Source organism: Chrysemys picta, chromosome 1 (genome assembly GCF_011386835.1).
Source record: "Chrysemys picta bellii isolate R12L10 chromosome 1, ASM1138683v2, whole genome shotgun sequence".
In the NCBI taxonomy this organism is placed as follows: domain Eukaryota; kingdom Metazoa; phylum Chordata; order Testudines; family Emydidae; genus Chrysemys; species Chrysemys picta.
Window position 1 is genome coordinate 194,561,229 of NC_088791.1, and position 20,305 is coordinate 194,581,533.

General features: G+C 39.7%; 1 protein-coding gene across 3 annotated transcripts in view; it reads left to right on the forward strand.

The window, feature by feature from the left end:
* The window catches only part of DYRK1A (dual specificity tyrosine phosphorylation regulated kinase 1A), a 136,158-nt gene extending 117,507 nt beyond the window's left edge, over positions 1-18,651 (forward strand). For all 3 annotated transcript variants that reach the window (XM_065590484.1, XM_065590488.1, XM_065590490.1), the window contains 6 exons: positions 7,501-7,787; positions 10,691-10,837; positions 11,245-11,385; positions 11,668-11,974; positions 12,316-12,440; positions 15,411-18,651. In XM_065590484.1, coding sequence (XP_065446556.1) covers positions 7,501-7,787; positions 10,691-10,837; positions 11,245-11,385; positions 11,668-11,974; positions 12,316-12,440; positions 15,411-16,031 — 1,628 coding nt within the window. In that variant the 3' untranslated portion in view covers positions 16,032-18,651. The remainder of the gene's footprint in view (positions 1-7,500; positions 7,788-10,690; positions 10,838-11,244; positions 11,386-11,667; positions 11,975-12,315; positions 12,441-15,410) is intronic.
* Positions 18,652-20,305: the final 1,654 nt, after the last annotated feature.

Sequence of the window (20,305 nt, forward strand, 5' to 3'; positions counted from 1 at the left end):
GGTTACTTTCCTGCTCCAGTATGGCTGAAATATGAGCTTGTTATCTTTTAATATAGAAATGTTCTCATGTTGATTAATTTTTGAACCAATTTGTGAATTTAAAATTAATATCTTCTAATATATACTGAACACACAACAAATCTCTCTGTAAATAGACAGTTATTTGATTGTTAAAATTGTTTCCATAAGTGTGCGTCAGTTAACAGGATACTACCATGTAACTATTCAAAACCGTTTCTTCTGCTAGAAATCGATGCAGTTACATGTTCCAAGTTTTATAAATTTAAAATGTAAGTCTGTTTTTTCCTCAATATTTACTGAACCTTTCTGTGCAGCCCCACACTCTGGCATTTGCTGGGGTATTTTTTTATTGATATGCAATTACTTTAAGTAGCTTCACAAAACAAGTACCACATTGCCTAGATGATGCACAGATACTGCTACTTCATTGTACGTGTACACTGTAAGTTTGTAAGCATAGAAAAGTTCTTTTGATTTTGCTTATAGATGTACTTTTATTAGAACACTCAATAGATAATGTAGAAAAAGAAGTTGTCTATAGAAGAGTCATAGATTTTTTTTTTTTTTACATTTTTGAAGGCTTTCAGATATGACAGTGGTGGGCGTGGTATAAAAATACAGATTGCATAGATCGAGTGTTTTTTAAGTAAATCATGGATATTATAGTAAACTCTATAAAATATTTAGTATTGAATAATGTTTAGGAGACAAATGTCTAGATTCAAAGAAGGGATAGCGGACAAGCATTTTTGTTAATAGTTTTTATTAAAATTCTAAAGTAGTTATGATTCTGCTGTTACATATTAGTTCATTTATAGAAAAATGGGTAAAGCTCTACACTGGAGTATGCAAATATTATGCCTTGCTTGTTCCCCCCCCTTCGCCTCAAAAGTATTTCCTGGAGCAGCTCTTCTAGATCGTTGACAGCTTGGTAAATCTTGGTTCTTCTTTGAGTGTTTGTCCATATATATTCCACTATCCGTGTACGTGTACTGAGTGTGCTTAAGACGGATTCTTTTGGCAGCAGTGTCCGTTGCGGAAGTGCCTGCACTTTGTGTCCCCGTGCACCAACTAGGTTCATACAAGGAGGAGCCACTTCAACTATCCCTCAGTTCCTGCTCATCACCTGTGGCTACAAGTCAGAGCTTGCAGTGACTGCCTCTTCATATGCTTTGTAAATTGCTAATTAGGTACTTAGTTTAAAGTAGTGTTAGGAATTTTTCTAGAGTTTCTTTTTCCTTTGTGAAGAAATTGTCCTTTATTTGTTTATGTGGGAGGTACTTTCAGTACCACTTCGGTCATGATGACTGAACGTAAATCCCCAGGATTCAAGAATTGTCCTTCATGTGAGACAACAATGCTGTTGAACAATGGGCATGCTTGGTGTTTGATTTATCTGAGTGAGGGGCACTTCAGTGATGTGCCATCTGCAAATCAAAAAGAATCCAGAGGATGAGAGTCTTGTATTAAAATGCTCTTTTTAGAGAGGTCAGTGCACCCTGCCTTTCATCCTGGCTTGTCTGGGGCAGAATCATCTGATTGATCCATTTCAGGGAGTGCCCCAGCTGCTGCTGCTCCTGAAGCTGCCATTCCGAGTTTAAAAAACCATCATCTTCATCTGGTAGTTACTGAGGTTAGAAAGGGAGAAAACTGCACAAGTCTGAGAGAGAGAGAGAGAGAGAGAGAGAGAGAGCGCAGATACAGATCTTCTCTGGGCCCCTCAGCTTCCAAGGACCTTTGATTTCCAAGGACTATAAATCCTCTCAGTTGACTGAATCTAAGGGTATGTCTACACTGCAATTAGATACCCACAGCTGACCCAAGCCAGCTGACTCAGGCTCGCAGGGCTCAGGCTCAAGGGGCTGTTTAACTGCGTTGTAGACATTCGGGCTGCAAACCAAGCTCTGGGACTCTCCCACCTCACAGGGTCTTAGAATCATAGAATATCAGGGTTGCAAGGGACCTCAGGACGTCATCTAGTCCAACCCCCTGCTCAAAGTAGGACCAATCCCCAACTAAATCATCCCAGCCAGGGCTTTGTCAAACCTGACCTTAAAAACCTCTAAGGAAGGAGATTCCACCACCTCCCTAGGTAACCCATTCCAGTGCTTCACCACCCTCCTAGTGAAAAAGTTTTTCCTAATGTCCAACATAAACCTCCCCCACTGCGACTTCAGACCATTACTCCTTGTTCTGTCATCTGGTACCACTGAGAACAGTCTAGATCCATCCTCTTTGGAACCCCCTTTCAGGTAGTTGAAAGCAGCTATCAAATCCCCCCTCATTCTTCTCTTCTGCAGACTAAATAATCCCAGTTCCCTCAGCCTCTCCTCATAAGTCATGTGCTTCAGCCCCCTAATAATTTTTGTTGCCCTCCGCTGGACTCTTTTTCCAATTTTTCCACATCCTCCTTGTAGTGTGGGGCCCAAAACTGGACACAGTACTCCAGATGAGGCCTCACCAAATGCCAAATAGAGGGGAATGATCACATCCCTCGATCCACTGGCAATGCCCCTACTTATACAGCCCAAAATGCTGTTATCCTTCTTGGCAACAAGGGCACACTGTAGACTCATATCTAGCTTCTCGTCAACTGTAACCCCTAGGTTCTTTTCTGCAGAGGTGCTGCCTAGCCACTCGGTCCGTAGTCTGTAGCAATGCATGGGATTCTTCCGTCCTAAGTGCAGGACTCTGCACTTGTCCTTGTTGAACCTCATCAGATTTCTTTTGGCCCAATCCTCTAATTTTGTCTAGGTCCCTCAGTATTCTATACCTACCCTCCAGCATATTTACCACTCCTCCCAGTTTAGTGTCGTCTGCAAACTTGCTGATGGTGCAATCCATTCCATTCTCCAGATCATTAATGAAGATATTGAAGAAAACCAGCCCCAGGACCGACCCTTGGGGCACTCCGCTTGATACCAGCTGCCAGCTAGACATGGAGCCATTGATCACTACCCGTTGAGGCCGATGATCTAGCCAGCTTTCTATCCACCTTATAGTCCATTCATCCAGCCCATACTTCTTTAACTTCATGGCAAGACTACTGTGGGAGACTATATCAAAAACTGCTAAAGTCAAGGAATAACACTTCCACTGCTTTCCCCTCATCCACAGAGCCAGTTATCTCATCATAGAAGGCAGTTAGGTTAGTCAGGCATGACTTGCCCTTGGTGAATCCATGCTGACTGTTCCTGATCACTTTCCTTGAACCTGTGCTCCACCCCTCAAGCCTGAACATCTATGCTGCAGTTGAACAGCCCCTTAGCCTGAGCCCTGCAAGCCCAAGTTAGCTGGCATGGGCTAACTGCAGATTTTTAATTGCACTGTAGACATACCCCTAAGGGTAGCCTTAGAGCTAAGAAGGGTTCTAACAGCACCCATTCAGGTTCTGATATTCTGTTCCCTCAGAAATTGTCTGGTACCACCTGTGCAATGTCAAGGCTCCTGGAACCGACAACTATGGTGCTGATGGCCTCGGAACCACAGGATGCCCATATCTATTAGTGACTTTTTACCAGTACACTTTTTGGTACAGTCATCTGTCATGGGTGTTTCACAGACTTCAATGTATACATTACTGAGGGTTTACTTAGCAGCTAAGGACTTCTCTGTATCCTCTGTACTGGACTTGCCTCTGTTGGCAACCTTAAAAGTGCCTCCACTGGTACCAACATCATTACTGACCTTGGTGCCTAGTGTATCCCCTATACCAGCGAAATCTTAGTTGGTCTGGGCGCTGAGTACACCAACTGGAAAGTCCCTCCTTTGCACGAAAAATATTCTTTCTCCTCCTATGAAGCTGAGGACAGCAGGAAAGCTTCATCAACAAGATCCCTTGTCTCAGGAGATACAGGCCCGCTCCTGCAGGGCTGGGATTCTAGGGCTGATTTTGGTTATCTAAGACTGAAGACTAGGTAAGAGAGGATATGAATTTTTGGTACCCTCCTCTTTGGCTAACAACCTTGTATGCTCATCAACACACTTGGGCTTTTGGGGACATATTCCCCATGTCAAAGAATTGCTTCAGCATCATAAACCAGACCCAGATCATCCTTGCCCCAGCATCCCATGAAGGGCATATCACTCACTCAAATGGTGCAAACAACGGAACACTGTCCTTGATCATGTTTCTTCTTCCTCTCCAGATGAGGCTGTCAGAATCTTCATCCACCCCAGGTGATTATAAAACGTTTCAAGATCTTATGAGGGGAGTTGCCTCAACTCCTAGAGATTCCTGTTGAGGTAGTCCAAGACAAACTCTCAAACTCCTCCATACCTGTGTATCAACTTGCTTGACTACCAGTTAGGCCCTGCCAAATTACTGTGGTAAACCTCAGCCTCAGTAGCTTCAACATCTAAAAGAACGGACGGGTGCTATTAAGCCCCTTCTCAAGGATTTGAACAAGTTTATACCCATCTCTCACAAGGCTCACTGGCAGCAGCCAATAAAATGAATCTCCAGAGACAACAAAGGTTGATTTCCCCCCAGATTTGGATTTGTTTGGCAGGAAAAACTGTTCAACCTCTAGTTTGCAAATAAGAATTTACAACTACCAAGCCTTGTTGGCAATATATGATTATATTAATTGGGACTCTGAAAAAATTCACTGAGAAGATTCCACAGGAAATGATAGATAAAGTCAAATCCATCATTGCCAAGGGTCAACTTGTGGCTGGAACATCTCTGCAGCCAGCACTTGGTGGGTGTTTCCATAGCAATGGGAAGGTCCTTTTGACTCCACTCATCTGGAATTCTTAAGGAGGTACAAGTCATAATTGAAAACCTTCCATTCAAGGGATGCAGCTTTTTCTATGCCAAGGCACACTACATTCTTTTAAGGACTCAATGGCAACCCTGAGGTCTTTGGTAGTCTATACACCTGCTCTCAAAGGAAAACAATATAAAACACAGGTTTACCAAATGCCATTCCTCTATCAACAGAACAAACAGTTGGATCCACCAAGGAAATGACAACATTTTCCTTGGTAGAAATCTTCCACTTCCACTGCTTTGTTGACCCATCAGCCTTCTTTGATTGATTTTGGCTGCTTGCTTAAGAGCAGAGTACCAATCCCTACCGATCATCCCATCCCACCCCATCTCTTTCTTTTGGGAATCACTTATATCTATTCTGAAAATTCTGGAACACTATCACTGTTGATCAGTGGGTTCTGAACATAATAGAGATTGCATATACTATCCAGTTCCAGTCTCCTTGTCACCCTCAAATACCTCCCACAAATGACCCTTCTGATGAGAGTGTCTTTTGTTAAGAGGTGTGTCTCCTGATGCAACAGAAATCCTGCGTCAGTACGGGGGAGAGGGGTTTTATTCCCCAAAAGAGAGCACTGAAGTCTATCCTGGACCTAAGACAACTAAACACCTTCATCAGAAAGGTCAAGTTCAGGATCATTTGCTTCTGTTACCCTATCCCTAGAGCAGAGATGATTGATACACCACTCTCCATCCCCTGGATGCCCATTTTTGCATCACAGTTCACCCAGCCCACATAAGATATCTAACATTCCTAATGGGAGATTGCTATTACCAATACAGAGTAATAACATTTGGCCTGTTGATAGCTCCCAGACTGTTCAAAGTGCCTTGAAAGAATAGCTGCGTACCTCAGGAAGCTGGAAATCCAAATGTTCCCATACTTAAATGGCTAATTTGTGCAAAGTCTCCTCAACAGGTAGCAGACTTCATCCAGCAGATACTGCTTCTTTTGTGTGATTAAATCTGAAAATAAAGACCAGTAACTTCTGACCACGGTACACAAAATAGAGTTCATTGTGGTCATTATAGACTTTGACGACAATGGTATGCACACATGTCCAGGCTAATCCAGAATATATCTGACTACTGGGCTGTATGGCATCCTGTACCTTTATGACTCAGCATGCCAGACTTTACCTGTGCTGCATGCAAAAGTGACTGAAGTGTGTATATCAGCCAAGCAAACATCATCTGGACATGTTGGTTCCTGTTCCACCATGAGTCCTGTTATGATTAGAGGTGGATAGACCTGACAAAAGTCTGCAAAGGGGTTCCATTCTTCCCCCACCAGTTCTATCAAAGACTCTGATAGATGCATCCACGTTGGGCGGGGGTCCCCATCTTGGATGACTTGCAAATGCAATGGTTGTGGACACCTTGAGAAACAACTCTTCTCATAAACATGCTAGAGTTAAGAACCAGTCATCAAGCTTATGTGATCTTTCTACCAGCCATCAAGGGCTTACCATGTAAGTCATAACAGGCAACATTAGCATGTTTTACTTAAACAAGCAGAGTGGAATCAGATCCATTCTGCTGTGTCAAGAGGTACCCCAACTGTAGAACTTTTTACATATGCCAGAAAGTTACCCTGAAGAAGATTGATCTTCCAGGAATACACACCTCAGATCACCTCAGCAGAAAGTTTGTGGACAACAGGAAATGTTGTCCATAAAAGATGATATGACTCAATAGCTATTCATCAAGTGGGGTTCCCCTACTATGAACTGGTTCACCATCAGGCTGTACAGGAAATCTCATCGCTTCTGCCCCAGAGAGCATCAGAGTCCAGAGACTACTTTGGATGCATTCCTGATCCTGTGATCCATGGATCCTCTCTATGCCACATTTCTTCCAATTCCACCAACACCAAGTGTTGATATAATGTCTAAATGGGACAGATGAGAGTGATGTCTTTGGGATTTTGGCCCGTTTTATTCAATGACATTTTGGAAGGCTGTGACCTGTGATTTTCACTTTACACTTCTTGTGGTTAGTTAAATCATGCTGGAATTGTTGGTTAAAATTGTTAATACTGCCCTCTGGAAAGGCAAGAGACCACTTCCCTCGAGAGTTACAACTTTACTCAAGAAAATATTTCTAGATGCTAGTAATCTTGCCTAATCTTTTCTTACCTTTACCCCACTGTCTCTTCCCCAAAAAACGGAATTACTTTTTTTTCCTCTTAGCTGAATGATTACAGATATCTTACACATTTTAATTCTTTTAATAATGAGAAAGTATAACCCTGTTTTGGAGAGGCAGTCTGAATGTGTTTCTCCTAGACCTGGGAGATGCTGTAAGATATTCATATAATAAAAGTCCCTTATGATCAAGTTGTTATAGCTCACATGCTATGCAGATCCATACTTGGCATCCCTTCCCATTTTTCACTTTACTGCATTCTCCTCACTCACTTCCTTTCCTTTCTGTGAATGCCCCTTCTTTGTTTTTTTCTTATTTCACCTCGTGTAATCATTTCAATCAGATTGATGAGGTGTTAAGTGAATATTGTTTTCGATAAATAACTATAATAAGAAAATATCGCTAACTAGCACCTATTTTAATAAATATGTTGGAAGTTGACCCTATAAGGTACTTGAAGCACCTTGTGTAATAATTTGTTGCATTTTTGCATTTGTTAGTTATCACAGTGAATATGTACTTCTAATGTAAAATTATTTTCTTTCCTCTTTTAGTGCATTTGAAACGCCACTTTATGTTCCGAAACCATCTCTGTTTAGTTTTCGAAATGCTGTCCTACAACCTCTATGACCTGTTGCGGAACACCAACTTCAGAGGTGTCTCACTGAACCTGACACGAAAGTTTGCACAGCAGATGTGCACTGCACTGCTTTTCCTTGCGACTCCTGAACTTAGTATCATTCACTGTGACCTAAAACCTGAGAATATCCTGCTCTGTAACCCCAAACGAAGCGCTATCAAGATTGTTGATTTTGGCAGTTCTTGCCAACTTGGGCAGAGGGTGGGTGTTACATAAATGTTAATGTTTTGTCTAATTAGAAGCTTGAGGAACATTTAAAAATGAGATTAAGCAAATCCTAACACTTTCTCATTGCCAATTTCAGCTTTGCTTATGTTGATTATTATTAAACACTGATTTGTTTTTATGATGTGGCAACATAAGGGTGCCTATGAAAAATAATATCTTTAACAAATTCCCAGTTAATTTTCCTGACACTGTTAAATGTAGATGTCTTTTGCATTATGAAATAGTAGGAGCTTAATATAGTACAAGGGTAACAAATTAAATATTTTCATTAGTATTTTTTTTTCTGTGTTTGTAATTCCTTTTTTGATTTTAAGATATTGCTTGGTATGGGTAAGTGAAAACATTCAAGATATTTGTAACATTAGAATAGTTGGCTTTAAATACAGGGCCAACCAGACTCAGAGCTTTGAGGTAACTTTAAAAAAATTTTTGAGAGAGAGAGAGAACACTATTTCCATAACATTAATCTTTTGTCATAAAGTGTGCTCATTGTTAGGAATAGAAGAAAATAAGTGGTAGACTGGGAATACTGGGTAGCTCAGGGGACTGCTGAGGGTGTGTGGAACTTCTAACATCTACTTTGCTAGCTGAAATTCAGTACCAGGGTGAAAAACTTGAGCCACTGTCATCTGATAGTTGTTCAGTGGTTCAGTCCACATCACAGAATCCACCACCAAAATTAGCACTAATTGGCCATGTTCTTGACAGTCTCTCCCAAGACACAAAAATTGAATGGGTTTAGTGACTAAGGCTTCAATTCTGCAAACATTAAGCATATGAGTAATTTTACTCATATGGGTAGTTGCATTTACTTCAATGGGATTATTAGAGTAAGTAAAATTATGTATGCATTTAAGTGTTTGCGGAATAGGGGTCTGAATTACCCTATGTCCTGCAGATGGTTCCTTTAGATTAGAATAGAGGCACATTGCTTGGGCAGTAAAGGAAAACGTAGGGCTTCGCTACACTTGCAAGTTAGAGCACATTAAAGCAGCCCCAGGTGCCCTAACTCACGACCCGTCCACACTGGCAAGGCACTTAGAGCGCCTGGACTCTGCAGCTGGAGCGCTGCACGAGAAACATAACGCTTGCTGCGCCTTGGTTGAAATGCCCCCCCCCCCCCCCGCATCAGTGTGAACGAGGTGTTGCATTACTGCACTTTGATCAGCCTCCGGAAATGTCCCATAATCCCCTTAAGTCAAGTGACCACTCTTGTCATTGTTTTGAACTCAGCTGTAGGAAAGCAGATATGCCCTTTCAGAGCACCGTTTTTGACAGCTGGCATGCTTATCTGCTCTGGGACAAAGCAAGCCATTAGTGTCGAATGCTGCTTGCTGAGAGTGAGAGAGAGAGAGAGGTGGGGGGGGGGGCTGCTGCTGTCTGAACTTACAAGACAGCATGCTGACATGCTCTCAGCCGCTCCAAAACCCACACTCTCTCCCCCCCACATACACACAACACACTCCACCCTGCCCCCCATTTGAAAAGCACGTTTCAGCAACTTGCATGCTGGGATAGCTACCACAATGCACTGCTCTCGGTGGTGTTGCAAGAGCTGCTAATGTGGCCATGCCAGTGCGCTTGAATCTGACAGTGTGAACACACTGCAGCGCTTTCCCTACTGCGCTCTCCGAGGGCTGGTTTAACTCACAGCGCTCTACATCTGCAAGTGTAGCCATACCCTTAGATTGCCATGATTTATGCCGTATGTGTTTTGAGGATAAATAGATTACTTCAGTATTCAGGGCTATCTATCTGACACCTTCAATGAGTACTAATTTCACTTACATTAAAAAAAATTGGATTAAACCATTTACTGTAACTGTAGATAAGTACATAAATATTGTTTTAACAGATGCCAAAAGCTTCTCCCTTCCTGAGGAAGAATTGGACTCTCCACCTAGTTTAGTTTTTAATGGCAGTCTGCTCATAGACATTATTTCAAGATACATGGAGCATATTTATTGCATCCCAATATATCCTAGTGTACAGAAAGGTTCTTCACTGTCTGAATACATTCAGTCAGTGAAGAAACATCCCACCATACATAAGTATCGGGGTAGCCGTGTTAGTCTGTATCCATAAAAAAACAACAAAGAGTCTGGTGGCACCTTAAAGACTAACAGATTTATTTGGGCATAAGCTTTCATGGGTAAAAAACCCTTCTTCAGATGCAACCATACATACCCACTATACATAGTAACCTTTCCCTGCCTGACCGCTCTAAAACAGGGGTGTCAGTCATACAGATGACTAGGAATCCTGTAGAAAGAAATTTTCAAAAGTATCTAAGTGACTTGGGAGCTTAAGCCTCATTGAAAGCCAATGGGACTTGGGCTTCTAAGTGCCTAAACACTTTTGAACATGGAATTTAGGCTTGCAAGTCACTTAGGCACTTATGAAATGTTACTTATAAAGATTAAGAATGCTATCCCCTTTTCTTTGCAACAGTTGAGTGTTGGGAGGAGTGTGAAGAAGGATGTTCCCCACCCACAGCGGGAACCGAACAGAAATCTGAATAAGATATTCAGAGGAGGATATTAGTCTGAATTGGGAGAAATCCTATTTTTTCTTAAAGATTAATTTAAACAAACAAAAGGATCTCTTTGAGTAAAGCCCTATTTTTAAAGACGTGTAGCAGATGTTGGGGCTCAGGAAAGTGCTAGTATTTTATTAAGTATTGATATGTAGATATCTGAGACTTCAAGTACAAATTCTGATTTTTATATTTATTATTAAATTTCCAGACTTCCCTTTTCGTCCTCCCCAACCTCAAAAATACTTTTCTGTGGTAAAGTTCTTGTAAGTCACTAATGTCTAAATCAGGACAAGGCTTTTCAGAAGTTATTAATTATCTTTCTATGTGTTTATTTCAGATATACCAATATATCCAGAGTCGTTTTTATAGATCTCCAGAGGTGCTACTGGGAATGCCTTATGACCTTGCAATTGACATGTGGTCCCTTGGGTGTATTTTAGTAGAAATGCACACTGGAGAACCTCTCTTTAGTGGAGCAAACGAGGTGTGTAAATTCCCAATGGTAGAAGTAATCTTATTCTTCATTCTTTCTAATCAGGAGTTTGATCTAATTAATTGTAAGGCACACATAGAGGAAGCTTGTTTAAGTGTTTAAGAATTGGCATCAACTTGGCAGTAGGAATATCTTTTGACAGGAGTCTAAAGTACAGATTGCTTATATCAAATTGTAATGTATTGATTTCTGCAAATACTGATACTTGTACTTATTTGTGTATTTGCTTCTTACATAAGAATTAATATTCTCAAATGTCACAGCTGATTTGTAACTCAACAGCTTTTTTAGGTAGTTCCAATTTTCTTCCCACATGTCTACCTAGAATTTTAGATTTCATCTCATTGCCAAATTATCTACTACATTTGTTTTTATAACTATTCTTTCTTTTGAACCAGGTGGATCAAATGAATAAAATAGTGGAAGTTCTGGGTATAGCACCTGCTCATATTCTTGACCAAGCACCAAAAGCAAGAAAGTTCTTTGAAAAGTTGCCAGATGGCACTTGGAACTTAAAGAAGACCAAAGATGGAAAAAGGGTAAGTTTAGGTATCCTAGATAAGGGATGGAGTGTTCTAAATAAGTTTCTGTGGTAACTATTGTACTGATTAAAAATGTTTGTTCTTTTGAAGACTTAATTTTAACACTATTTAATATTCAGTATGATAGAATTGATTTGAAAATTAAATCTATTCATGTTCTTAGTACTGACAAATAACTCCTGACTTTCATTTGATTTTCTTTTATGGTTTATTTAAACGGTGATAATGTAAAGTCTAGCTTATAACTTGAATGACAATCAACTGCTAACTTCTCAACAGGAGTACAAACCACCAGGAACTCGTAAACTTCACAATATACTTGGAGTTGAAACAGGGGGACCAGGCGGACGGCGTGCTGGGGAATCGGGTCATACTGTAGCTGACTACTTGAAGTTCAAAGACCTCATCTTAAGGATGCTTGATTATGACCCCAAAACCCGAATTCAACCTTATTATGCCCTGCAGCACAGTTTCTTTAAGAAAACAGCAGATGAAGGTACAAATACAAGTAACAGTGTGTCTACGAGTCCTGCCATGGAGCAGTCGCAGTCTTCAGGAACCACCTCTAGCACATCTTCAAGCTCAGGTACATTTCTCATTAGTAAATTGTCAAGACAGTATTATTTTAAAGAGAAAATATCAAAAATTTCAAGTCGGCAATTTTTCCATATAAATGTCTTCATTTTTTTCACTTCTGAAAGTCTGTCTTTTTAAAAGCAAAAATATTTTAAAAATTCATAATAGATTTCCACTACAACCTATAACTTAAAAATTCAGTCAAATTTTTTTCATCTAAACCTATTTCTGCTTTATACGGAATAAATTGTTTCAAGATCAAAGCCTAATCTTATGTTCCTAACAGTTGTTCTGTGGAATGCTGTAAATATTGCTGCTTTTCTATTATTGCTTGTGTTATGATTGTTATAGGTGGGTCTTCTGGGACAAGCAACAGTGGAAGGGCTCGGTCAGACCCTACACATCAACATCGACACAGTGGTGGACACTTCACTGCTGCTGTCCAAGCTATGGACTGTGAAACACAGAGTCCACAGGTATGCTCTTGAACAGAGCTTCTCCCTGATGCATTTATAAAAACGCAATTGCTTTTATATTTTGAGAAGATTGAATCCATAAACTATCCTGTAATGTCAAGATTTATGCTAATTAACACTTCAAAGTGATTAAAAAGGTGGGGTAGGCATGGAACTGGCAATTGGAAGAGGATTTTGCTAGTCCCAGTTCTTCCACAGATAATCCTTTGTGAATATCTTGGGTAAGTCACTTTGGCCAAAATAGTACCAGCAGCCTTAATAATTTGGCTAAGTACTGGGGAATCCTGCAGCTGTAAGGGGGAAGAATCCCCCACTCCCTAACTATGGACTGCCAGCAACAGAGATCCTCTAGGGCTCTTGCAGCTTTTCCTCCATTCCCCTGTTAAGGACCAGAGAATTCAAATAGTCATAAATCTTCCAGTCCATCCCAAAGAGCAGTTTGAACATAGACTTTATACGGCCAGAAGGGACTATCATGATCATCTAGTTTGTAGAATCTCACCCACCCACTCCTATAATAGACCCGTAACCTCTGGCTGAGTTACTGAAATCCTCAAATCATGATTTAAAGACTTAAAGTTACAGAGAATCCACCATTTACTCTAGTTTAAACCGGCAAGTGACCAGTGCCCCATGCTGCAGAGGAACACGAACACTTCCCCCTGCCCCCCTCCAAGCGTTCCTTGCCAATCTGACCCAGGGGGAAATTCCTTCCCAACTCCAAATATGGTGATCAGTTGGACCCTGAGCATCTGGGCAAGACCCACCAGCCCTACAGCTGGGAAAGAATTCTCTATAGTAACTCACAGCCCTCCCCATCTAGTGTCCCATCATCAACTGTTGGAGATATTTGCTGCTATCAGTCACAGATTGGCAATATGCCATTGTACACAGTCTCATCATACCATACGCTCCATAAACTTATCAAGCTCGGTCTTGAAGCCAGTTAGGTCTTTTGCCCCTACTACTCGCATTGGAAGGCTGTTCCAGAACTTCACTCCTCTAATGGTTAGAAACCTTCAACGAATTTCGTCTAATGTTGATTGCCAGTTTATATCCATTTGTTCTTGTGTCCACATTGGTGCTTAACTTAAATAACTCCTCTCCCTCCCTGGTATTTATCCCTATGATGTATTTATAGAGAGCAGTCATATCTCCCCTCAACCTTCTTTTGGTTAGGCTAAACAAGCCAAGCTCTTTGAGTCTCCTCTCATAAGGTAGGTTTTCCATTCCTCGAATCATCCTAGTAGTCCTTCTCGGCACCTGTTCCAGTTTGAATTCATCTTTCTTAAACCTGGGAGATCAGAACTGCACACAATATTCCAGTTGAGGTCTCACCAGTACCTTGTATAATGGTATTACCACTTCTGTTTCTCTACTGGAAACACCTTGCCTGATGCATCCTAGGACTGCATTAGCCTTTTTCACAGCATCACATTGGCGGCTCGTAGTCATCCTGTGATCAACTGATACACCCAGCTCTTTCTCCTTCTCTTCCAACTGAAAAGTCCCCAGCCTATAGCAAAATTTTTTTTTGTTAGTCCCTAAGTGCATGACCTTGCACTTTGCACTATTAAATTTCATCAAATTTTTATTACTCCAGTTTTCAAAGTCATCCAGATCTTCTTGTATGATACTCCAGTCCTCGTCTGTATTGGCAATACCTCCCAACTTTGTGTCATCCACAGTCTTTATTAACACACTCCTGCTTTTTGTGCCAAGGTCACAACAGTATATTGCAGAGAACCCACACAGAGCTTGCAGTGGCAGGGTCTGTCCCCAGGTAAACCTCTGCTTCAGTTTCTCTCTTTATCCCCATTTGACATTATTGTTTCTAAGACATACTAATGTTCTTGAAGGAAAGCCACTATACAAGTGCAAAGTAGTAGTAGTATTTTTTGTTGCTTTTATTATTCGTTGAACTATGGTCTTGGTTAAAAATATAAATGAGTATATATCTGCTTGATTTACTGATAAAAGAATAAAACTAAAATGTAGTAGTTATTGGCCATTGCTGCTCATCACTTTACAACATAAAGCTAGTGGAAAAACAAAGCTTCTCAGTATTGCCATCGCTATTATAAAAGGAGTAATTGTACTTCTTCCCAGGTGAGGGGAATAATTATGAAAATAAACTTATGAAATCAGTTTTATTAGCAAATATTTTGGTAGAGTTGTTAATAATACTCTTCTGATGCTATTGGGATCTCAATGCAAGCTTCAAGCTACTTGTCTAATAATATTAATACAGTAAAAGCTGTTTTATCCGGCACTTCACCAACTGGAAAGCTCTATAAAGCAGCCAGGACAGGTTGTCGTTTGCGGGGAACTGCCTGAGGTGAGGGCCCCCCCGCACCTGCCACCCCACACTCCCTCCCGCGCCCCAACCCACTGCCTTGAGCTCCCTCCCGTACCCAAACTCCCTCCCAGAGCCCATTTCCCGCACCTGCTCCTGTGCTCCAACCCCCAGCCCCGCACTCCCTCCCTCTTAGTTAACCAGCATTTTTCACTTACCGGCATCCCCCATTCCTCCAATATGCCAGATAAAACAGCTTTTACTGTACTAATAATTTGTTTTTCAGTATTAGAGACCCCAATCAGAGATCAGGGTCCTGTTGTGCTAGGCATGATGTAAACACACACTTACTGGTTACTACCATTAAACAATGCTGCCTCTGAATTTGCTTTTTACAACTTTTGCAGTAGGTCACATAATTAGAATTTTTTTTCTTGAGTGTATCAGCAATATTAAATTCAAAGTTTCTGTCCTAGTTTTTCTTTTCCAAAGATACATTTAGAAAAGCGTATTAGAAATATTTCTAGCTTCGTACTTTTATCAGTTTTTATGCTACTTAAAATTTATTTTATTTTTTACATTAGAGTAAATTTTAATGGTTTTTAAGCTCTTTGTATAAATGGCATATAAAACATATTTGATTAAACTTTTTATTTCTTAAACTACTGTCATAGGTTCGACAGCAGTTTCCTCCTCCACTTGGTTGGACAAGCACTGAAGCTCCTACACAGGTCACCGTTGAAACCCATCCAGTTCAAGAAACCACCTTTCATGTAACCCCTCAGCAACAGAATGCATTACATCACCACCATGGGAATAACTCCCACCATCACCACCACCACCACCACCACCATCATCATGGACAGCAAGCCTTGGGTAGCCGGACCAGGCCAAGGGTCTACAATTCTCCAACAAATAGCTCCTCCACCCAGGATTCTATGGAGGTGGGCCATAGTCACCACTCCATGACATCTCTGTCTTCCTCAACTACTTCTTCCTCTACATCTTCCTCCTCTACCGGTAACCAAGGCAATCAAGCCTATCAGAACCGCCCAGTGGCTGCTAATACCTTGGACTTCGGACAAAATGGAGCTATAGACATGAATTTAACAGTCTATTCTAATCCGCGCCAAGAGACTGGCATAGCTGGACATCCAACATACCAGTTTTCTGCTAATACAGGTCCTGCTCATTACATGACTGAAGGACACCTTGCAATGAGGCAAGGAATTGATAGAGAAGAGTCTCCCATGACAGGAGTTTGTGTTCAGCAAAGTCCTGTGGCTAGCTCGTGACTAAACTGAAACCAAGTTTGTTTCTTGTGTGTTTTTATAGAAGTGGTGTTTTTCCAAAAACAAAGTGCAAAGCTGCTTGAATCAGAAGGAGATAAACTCACTGAACCGCTACAGGGGGGCAAAGCTGACTATTTTTTTAAACTTGAAAAGATTGCAAAGGGACAATGAAAGTTTTTTAAGAGCCATGTCCAAACCCACCTTAATGGATAGCTTAGAGGTGTTGTCTCACCTTTTGCTTCCCCCTTCCTCCCATTTTAACTTGCCACAACTTAGTCATAGATTTTTTTTTTTTTGTCTCATTCAACAGGGGTTAATGTTCAAATGTTGGTCTTAGTTGCAAATTATTTTTTTTAAAAGCACTGCACAGGATTTACATAAAAGGACCCTTTGAGGTTGGTGGGGAGGGATTGAGTAATATGGGTTTTTCAAGTTCCCCAAATACACATGGGCACAGAAATGCAGTACTGTAAGGAAGAGGGACCTTCAGATTACACTATATATAATATTCAGCTGTAAAAAGGGACAGTTGTAAAGGAGTTTGTAAGGCACATTAAGCATGCTAAGTGGCGGTGATCAGAACTCTCCTTATCTGAATCTACTGAGGATCAAAGCAGCAATTATAATGGGATTCTGTGTGTCTCATATTTTAGAGACCACAGTCAGCTAGTATTGGAATATGACTGGTCTCATAACTAAGGTGCACTGAGAAGCAATCAACGGGTTGGTCCTGGCCAGTCCTGGGGAGGTCTTAAGTGGTGGTCTTTGGGATAACCTTTGGCCTTATGGATTTGGACTCTTAAATTAGAAGAGCCTACCATTTCAGATGCAATCACTTTTGGACATGCTTTTGCAGACAGTCCTTAATGCTGAAAACAGAGAATGGGTAATTCAAGAGGCCTTTCTTTTAAAATAGACTTTTGTGACCCACTTATTGTAAGGTATTGCAAGGTCACTTTGCGTGTGTCATAAAGTTGACTTCCTTATTGGTTGAAGGTCACAGAAGTAGTGGTTTGCGTTTGATGGAAATAGCTACAACTGTGTCCCTTCCTGCTTTTTTACTTTTTTCTTTTGCTTTTTCTCGGCACGTGGTTTCTCCACCATTACTTCTGCACAAAGATGTCTTCTGTTCATTCTGAACATTTTAAAAAATGCAGAATTTTATGTGACTGCTTTTTTGCCTCACAATTATGCTGTGAATTTTACAAAAATTTATTTTCTTTTTTGATAATTTATTGTACCAAAGCTGTTTTTATAGCACATAGATGTCTGTAACCAATAATGTAGCAGTTCTGCACTTTGACACAAGGTGTAATTAGACCATTTTTAAATGTCAGTTGAAAATTATGGCTGTACTATTGCTTAAACAAAACTGGAACTGTTGTTGAATTCATAGCCAATACATTTACAGCAATCTGTGTACTGAACATAATAGATTGACATCTAATTCAAGACTATAACATCTGTTACATTATAAATGTGTTCAGGCTTCTGAAGGTAAAAGGGACACTAGATCCAGAAGCTATGAAACCAGCAGTTGATTCTTGTATTCCTTATTAACATAAATGTAAACTTGAAGGTAAGACCTTGATTGCATGAACAGGTCCAAAACAATAGTATGAGTAAAGCAAAAAGCTCATGAGAGACCTGAAGTTAGCAGGCTGTATTTAACAGGTGCCTAATTTTTGGGTTATGCTGCCTTAATATAACACAGTCAGCTTGGCAGTTGCTAAATTTATGGGCCCACATAAAGATTTATAAATATTATGAATAAAAACTCAGTGAATTAAAGTGAAAAATAAAGGTAGTTCAGCAATTACCTATCCCAGAACATTGTTTGCCCATTAGATATTACAGAAGCAGTGATCTACCTCTGCCAGTAAGCCCTTTAAAAAGGTAATTCAGCAGAAGAATATTGCATCCTTACACTGGTCAATTCCATGTGGCTGGCTAGGTCAGGTTTTTTTTTTTTTTTTTTTTTTTTTTTTACAAAAGTTTTTTTTGTTATACTTAATGGCAACACAGCAGCTGAATATTGTGTAAATGCAAATGAGTACTTGGGGGTTATCAGTTTTTGTAAATCACAATTTTTTTTATCACGGGATCCATATTTCTTTTGTATTGACATGTCAAGCCTGTGAATTAAAGTATTTTTGAACTCAGTAGTTCGGAAAAGTTTACAGTGATTGAAATGCTGTCATCTTAGAAACAGAGCACTGAGTTTAGCAATATAAAAAGGAATCCAGTACTTACTGCTGTCTAGAAATATAAGGGTAATATAAAATATGGGTAATTTTTCCTGTGTTGGTTGCCACACTTTAGCAAGCACCAAAAATTAAAGCCGTTAAAAAAAATATTTACATAAAAACCATAAAATCCAATGCTTCTGCATACTGTGTTATGTTACAGTCCAGTTTTGTGTGCTTTACTACACAGTTTGGTTACAGGACTTCTGTGCATTGTAAACATAAACAGCATGGAAAAGGTTAAATACCTGTGTTCAGATTGTAAGATCTAGTCCGGACTTGCTGTGTATATTGTAACGTTAAATGAAAAAGACAAGCCCTTTGTATTATAGTCATGCAGTCTTATGTATGATAAACAGTTGAATAATTTGTCCTCAGACTCTTTACTGTGCTTTTTAAAAAAGTAATTTAAGAGAAAATGTAAACATAGTAATATCTTCCTATGCAATTAACCTACTCCAAACCTTGGTTTGGTAGGTATAACTATAGTAAAATATGTAAATATTAGATACATTGACACAGACTTTAAAAAAAATTACAGAAGTAAAAGTTGGAGGCGTAACAGATCATTTTGAGTTTTTAATTGAAACAGCAAGGTATATAAATCATTGATGTATAAACACTGACGTATTTTGATCTCTGCTTGATTCCAATTGACATATAATATTGCTTGTAGTTTCAGAATTGTTTATATTCTCATCCACTAGTTTCAGAATATTACAGAGATCTTCTTACAGGCACTTTAGAGTTCCTACTATTATAATCAATTGATAGATTTCAAGGCCAGAAGGGCCATTATAATGATCTAGTCTGACCTCCTGCATAACATTGGCATAGAATTTTACCTGGTAATTCCTGCATCAAGCCCATATCGTTTGGTTGAGTTAGCACATATGTTTTAGAAAGACATCCAGTCTTGATTTAGAGGTTTCAAGAGATGGAGAATCTACATCATCTCTTGGTAAGCAGTTCAGTGGTTAATTATCCACACTTAAAAATTATTCCCTTGGTTCCCAATTTAAATTTGTCAAGCTTCAGCTTCCAGTATTGGGATATTGTTATGCCTTTGCTTACTAGGTTAGAGCTGTCTAGTTTCAGACATCTCCCCTGTAAAGAGTGAGCAAGTCACTTCTTAATCTTCTCTTTAATAAGTTGCCTTGATCAGGCCCCTTAAGTCTCTAACTGCAAAGCATGTTTTCCAGACCTCAAATTATTCTTGTGGCTCTTCTCTGAACTTTCTTCAATTTTTAACATCTGTTTTAAAGTGTGGATACCAAAACTAGACACAGTGTTCCAGTAATGGTCTTAATAATGCCATATACAGAGGTAATATCACTTTACTCCTATTTGTTTATACCTATTCCTGTTTATCCATCCAAGGACTGCATTTTAGGCTTTTTAGCCACAGCATTGCACTGGAAACTGTTTAGTTGGTTAGCCACAATGACTCCTAAGTTCTTTTCAGATTTGCTGCTTTCCAGGATGCATCCATCCTGTAAGTATGACCTTATATTCTTTACTAGAGTATGGCTTTGCATTTGACTATTTTAAAATGTATGATGTTTGAACGTTCCTGGTTTACAAAGCAATCCAGTTCTGTAGAAGTGACCTGTCCTTTTTATTTACGACACCACCAGTTTTTGTGTGGTCTTCAAACTTCATCAGCAATGATCTTATATCTTCTTCCAGATAACGGATAAAAACACTGAAATAACTTTTGAGCTGAAAGCCAACCCTGTTGAATCTCTCTCTAGAAACACTTTCAGTTGTTGTTGATTTCCCCATACATTGAGATATATTGGTTAGCCAGTTTTTAATCCATTTAATATGTGCTGTATTGATTTTGTATAATGCTATTATTTTAATCAGAATGTGGTACAACACTTTGAGATAGCATGGAAATATCTACATTTCCAAAATAATCAAATAACTCATAAAGTGAAATTGTATATGATTATAAATTTAGCTTGCATGCAAAATTTATAAGATCAGTATCACCAGTTTCTTATATATGATTCAGCATGTCAGTGT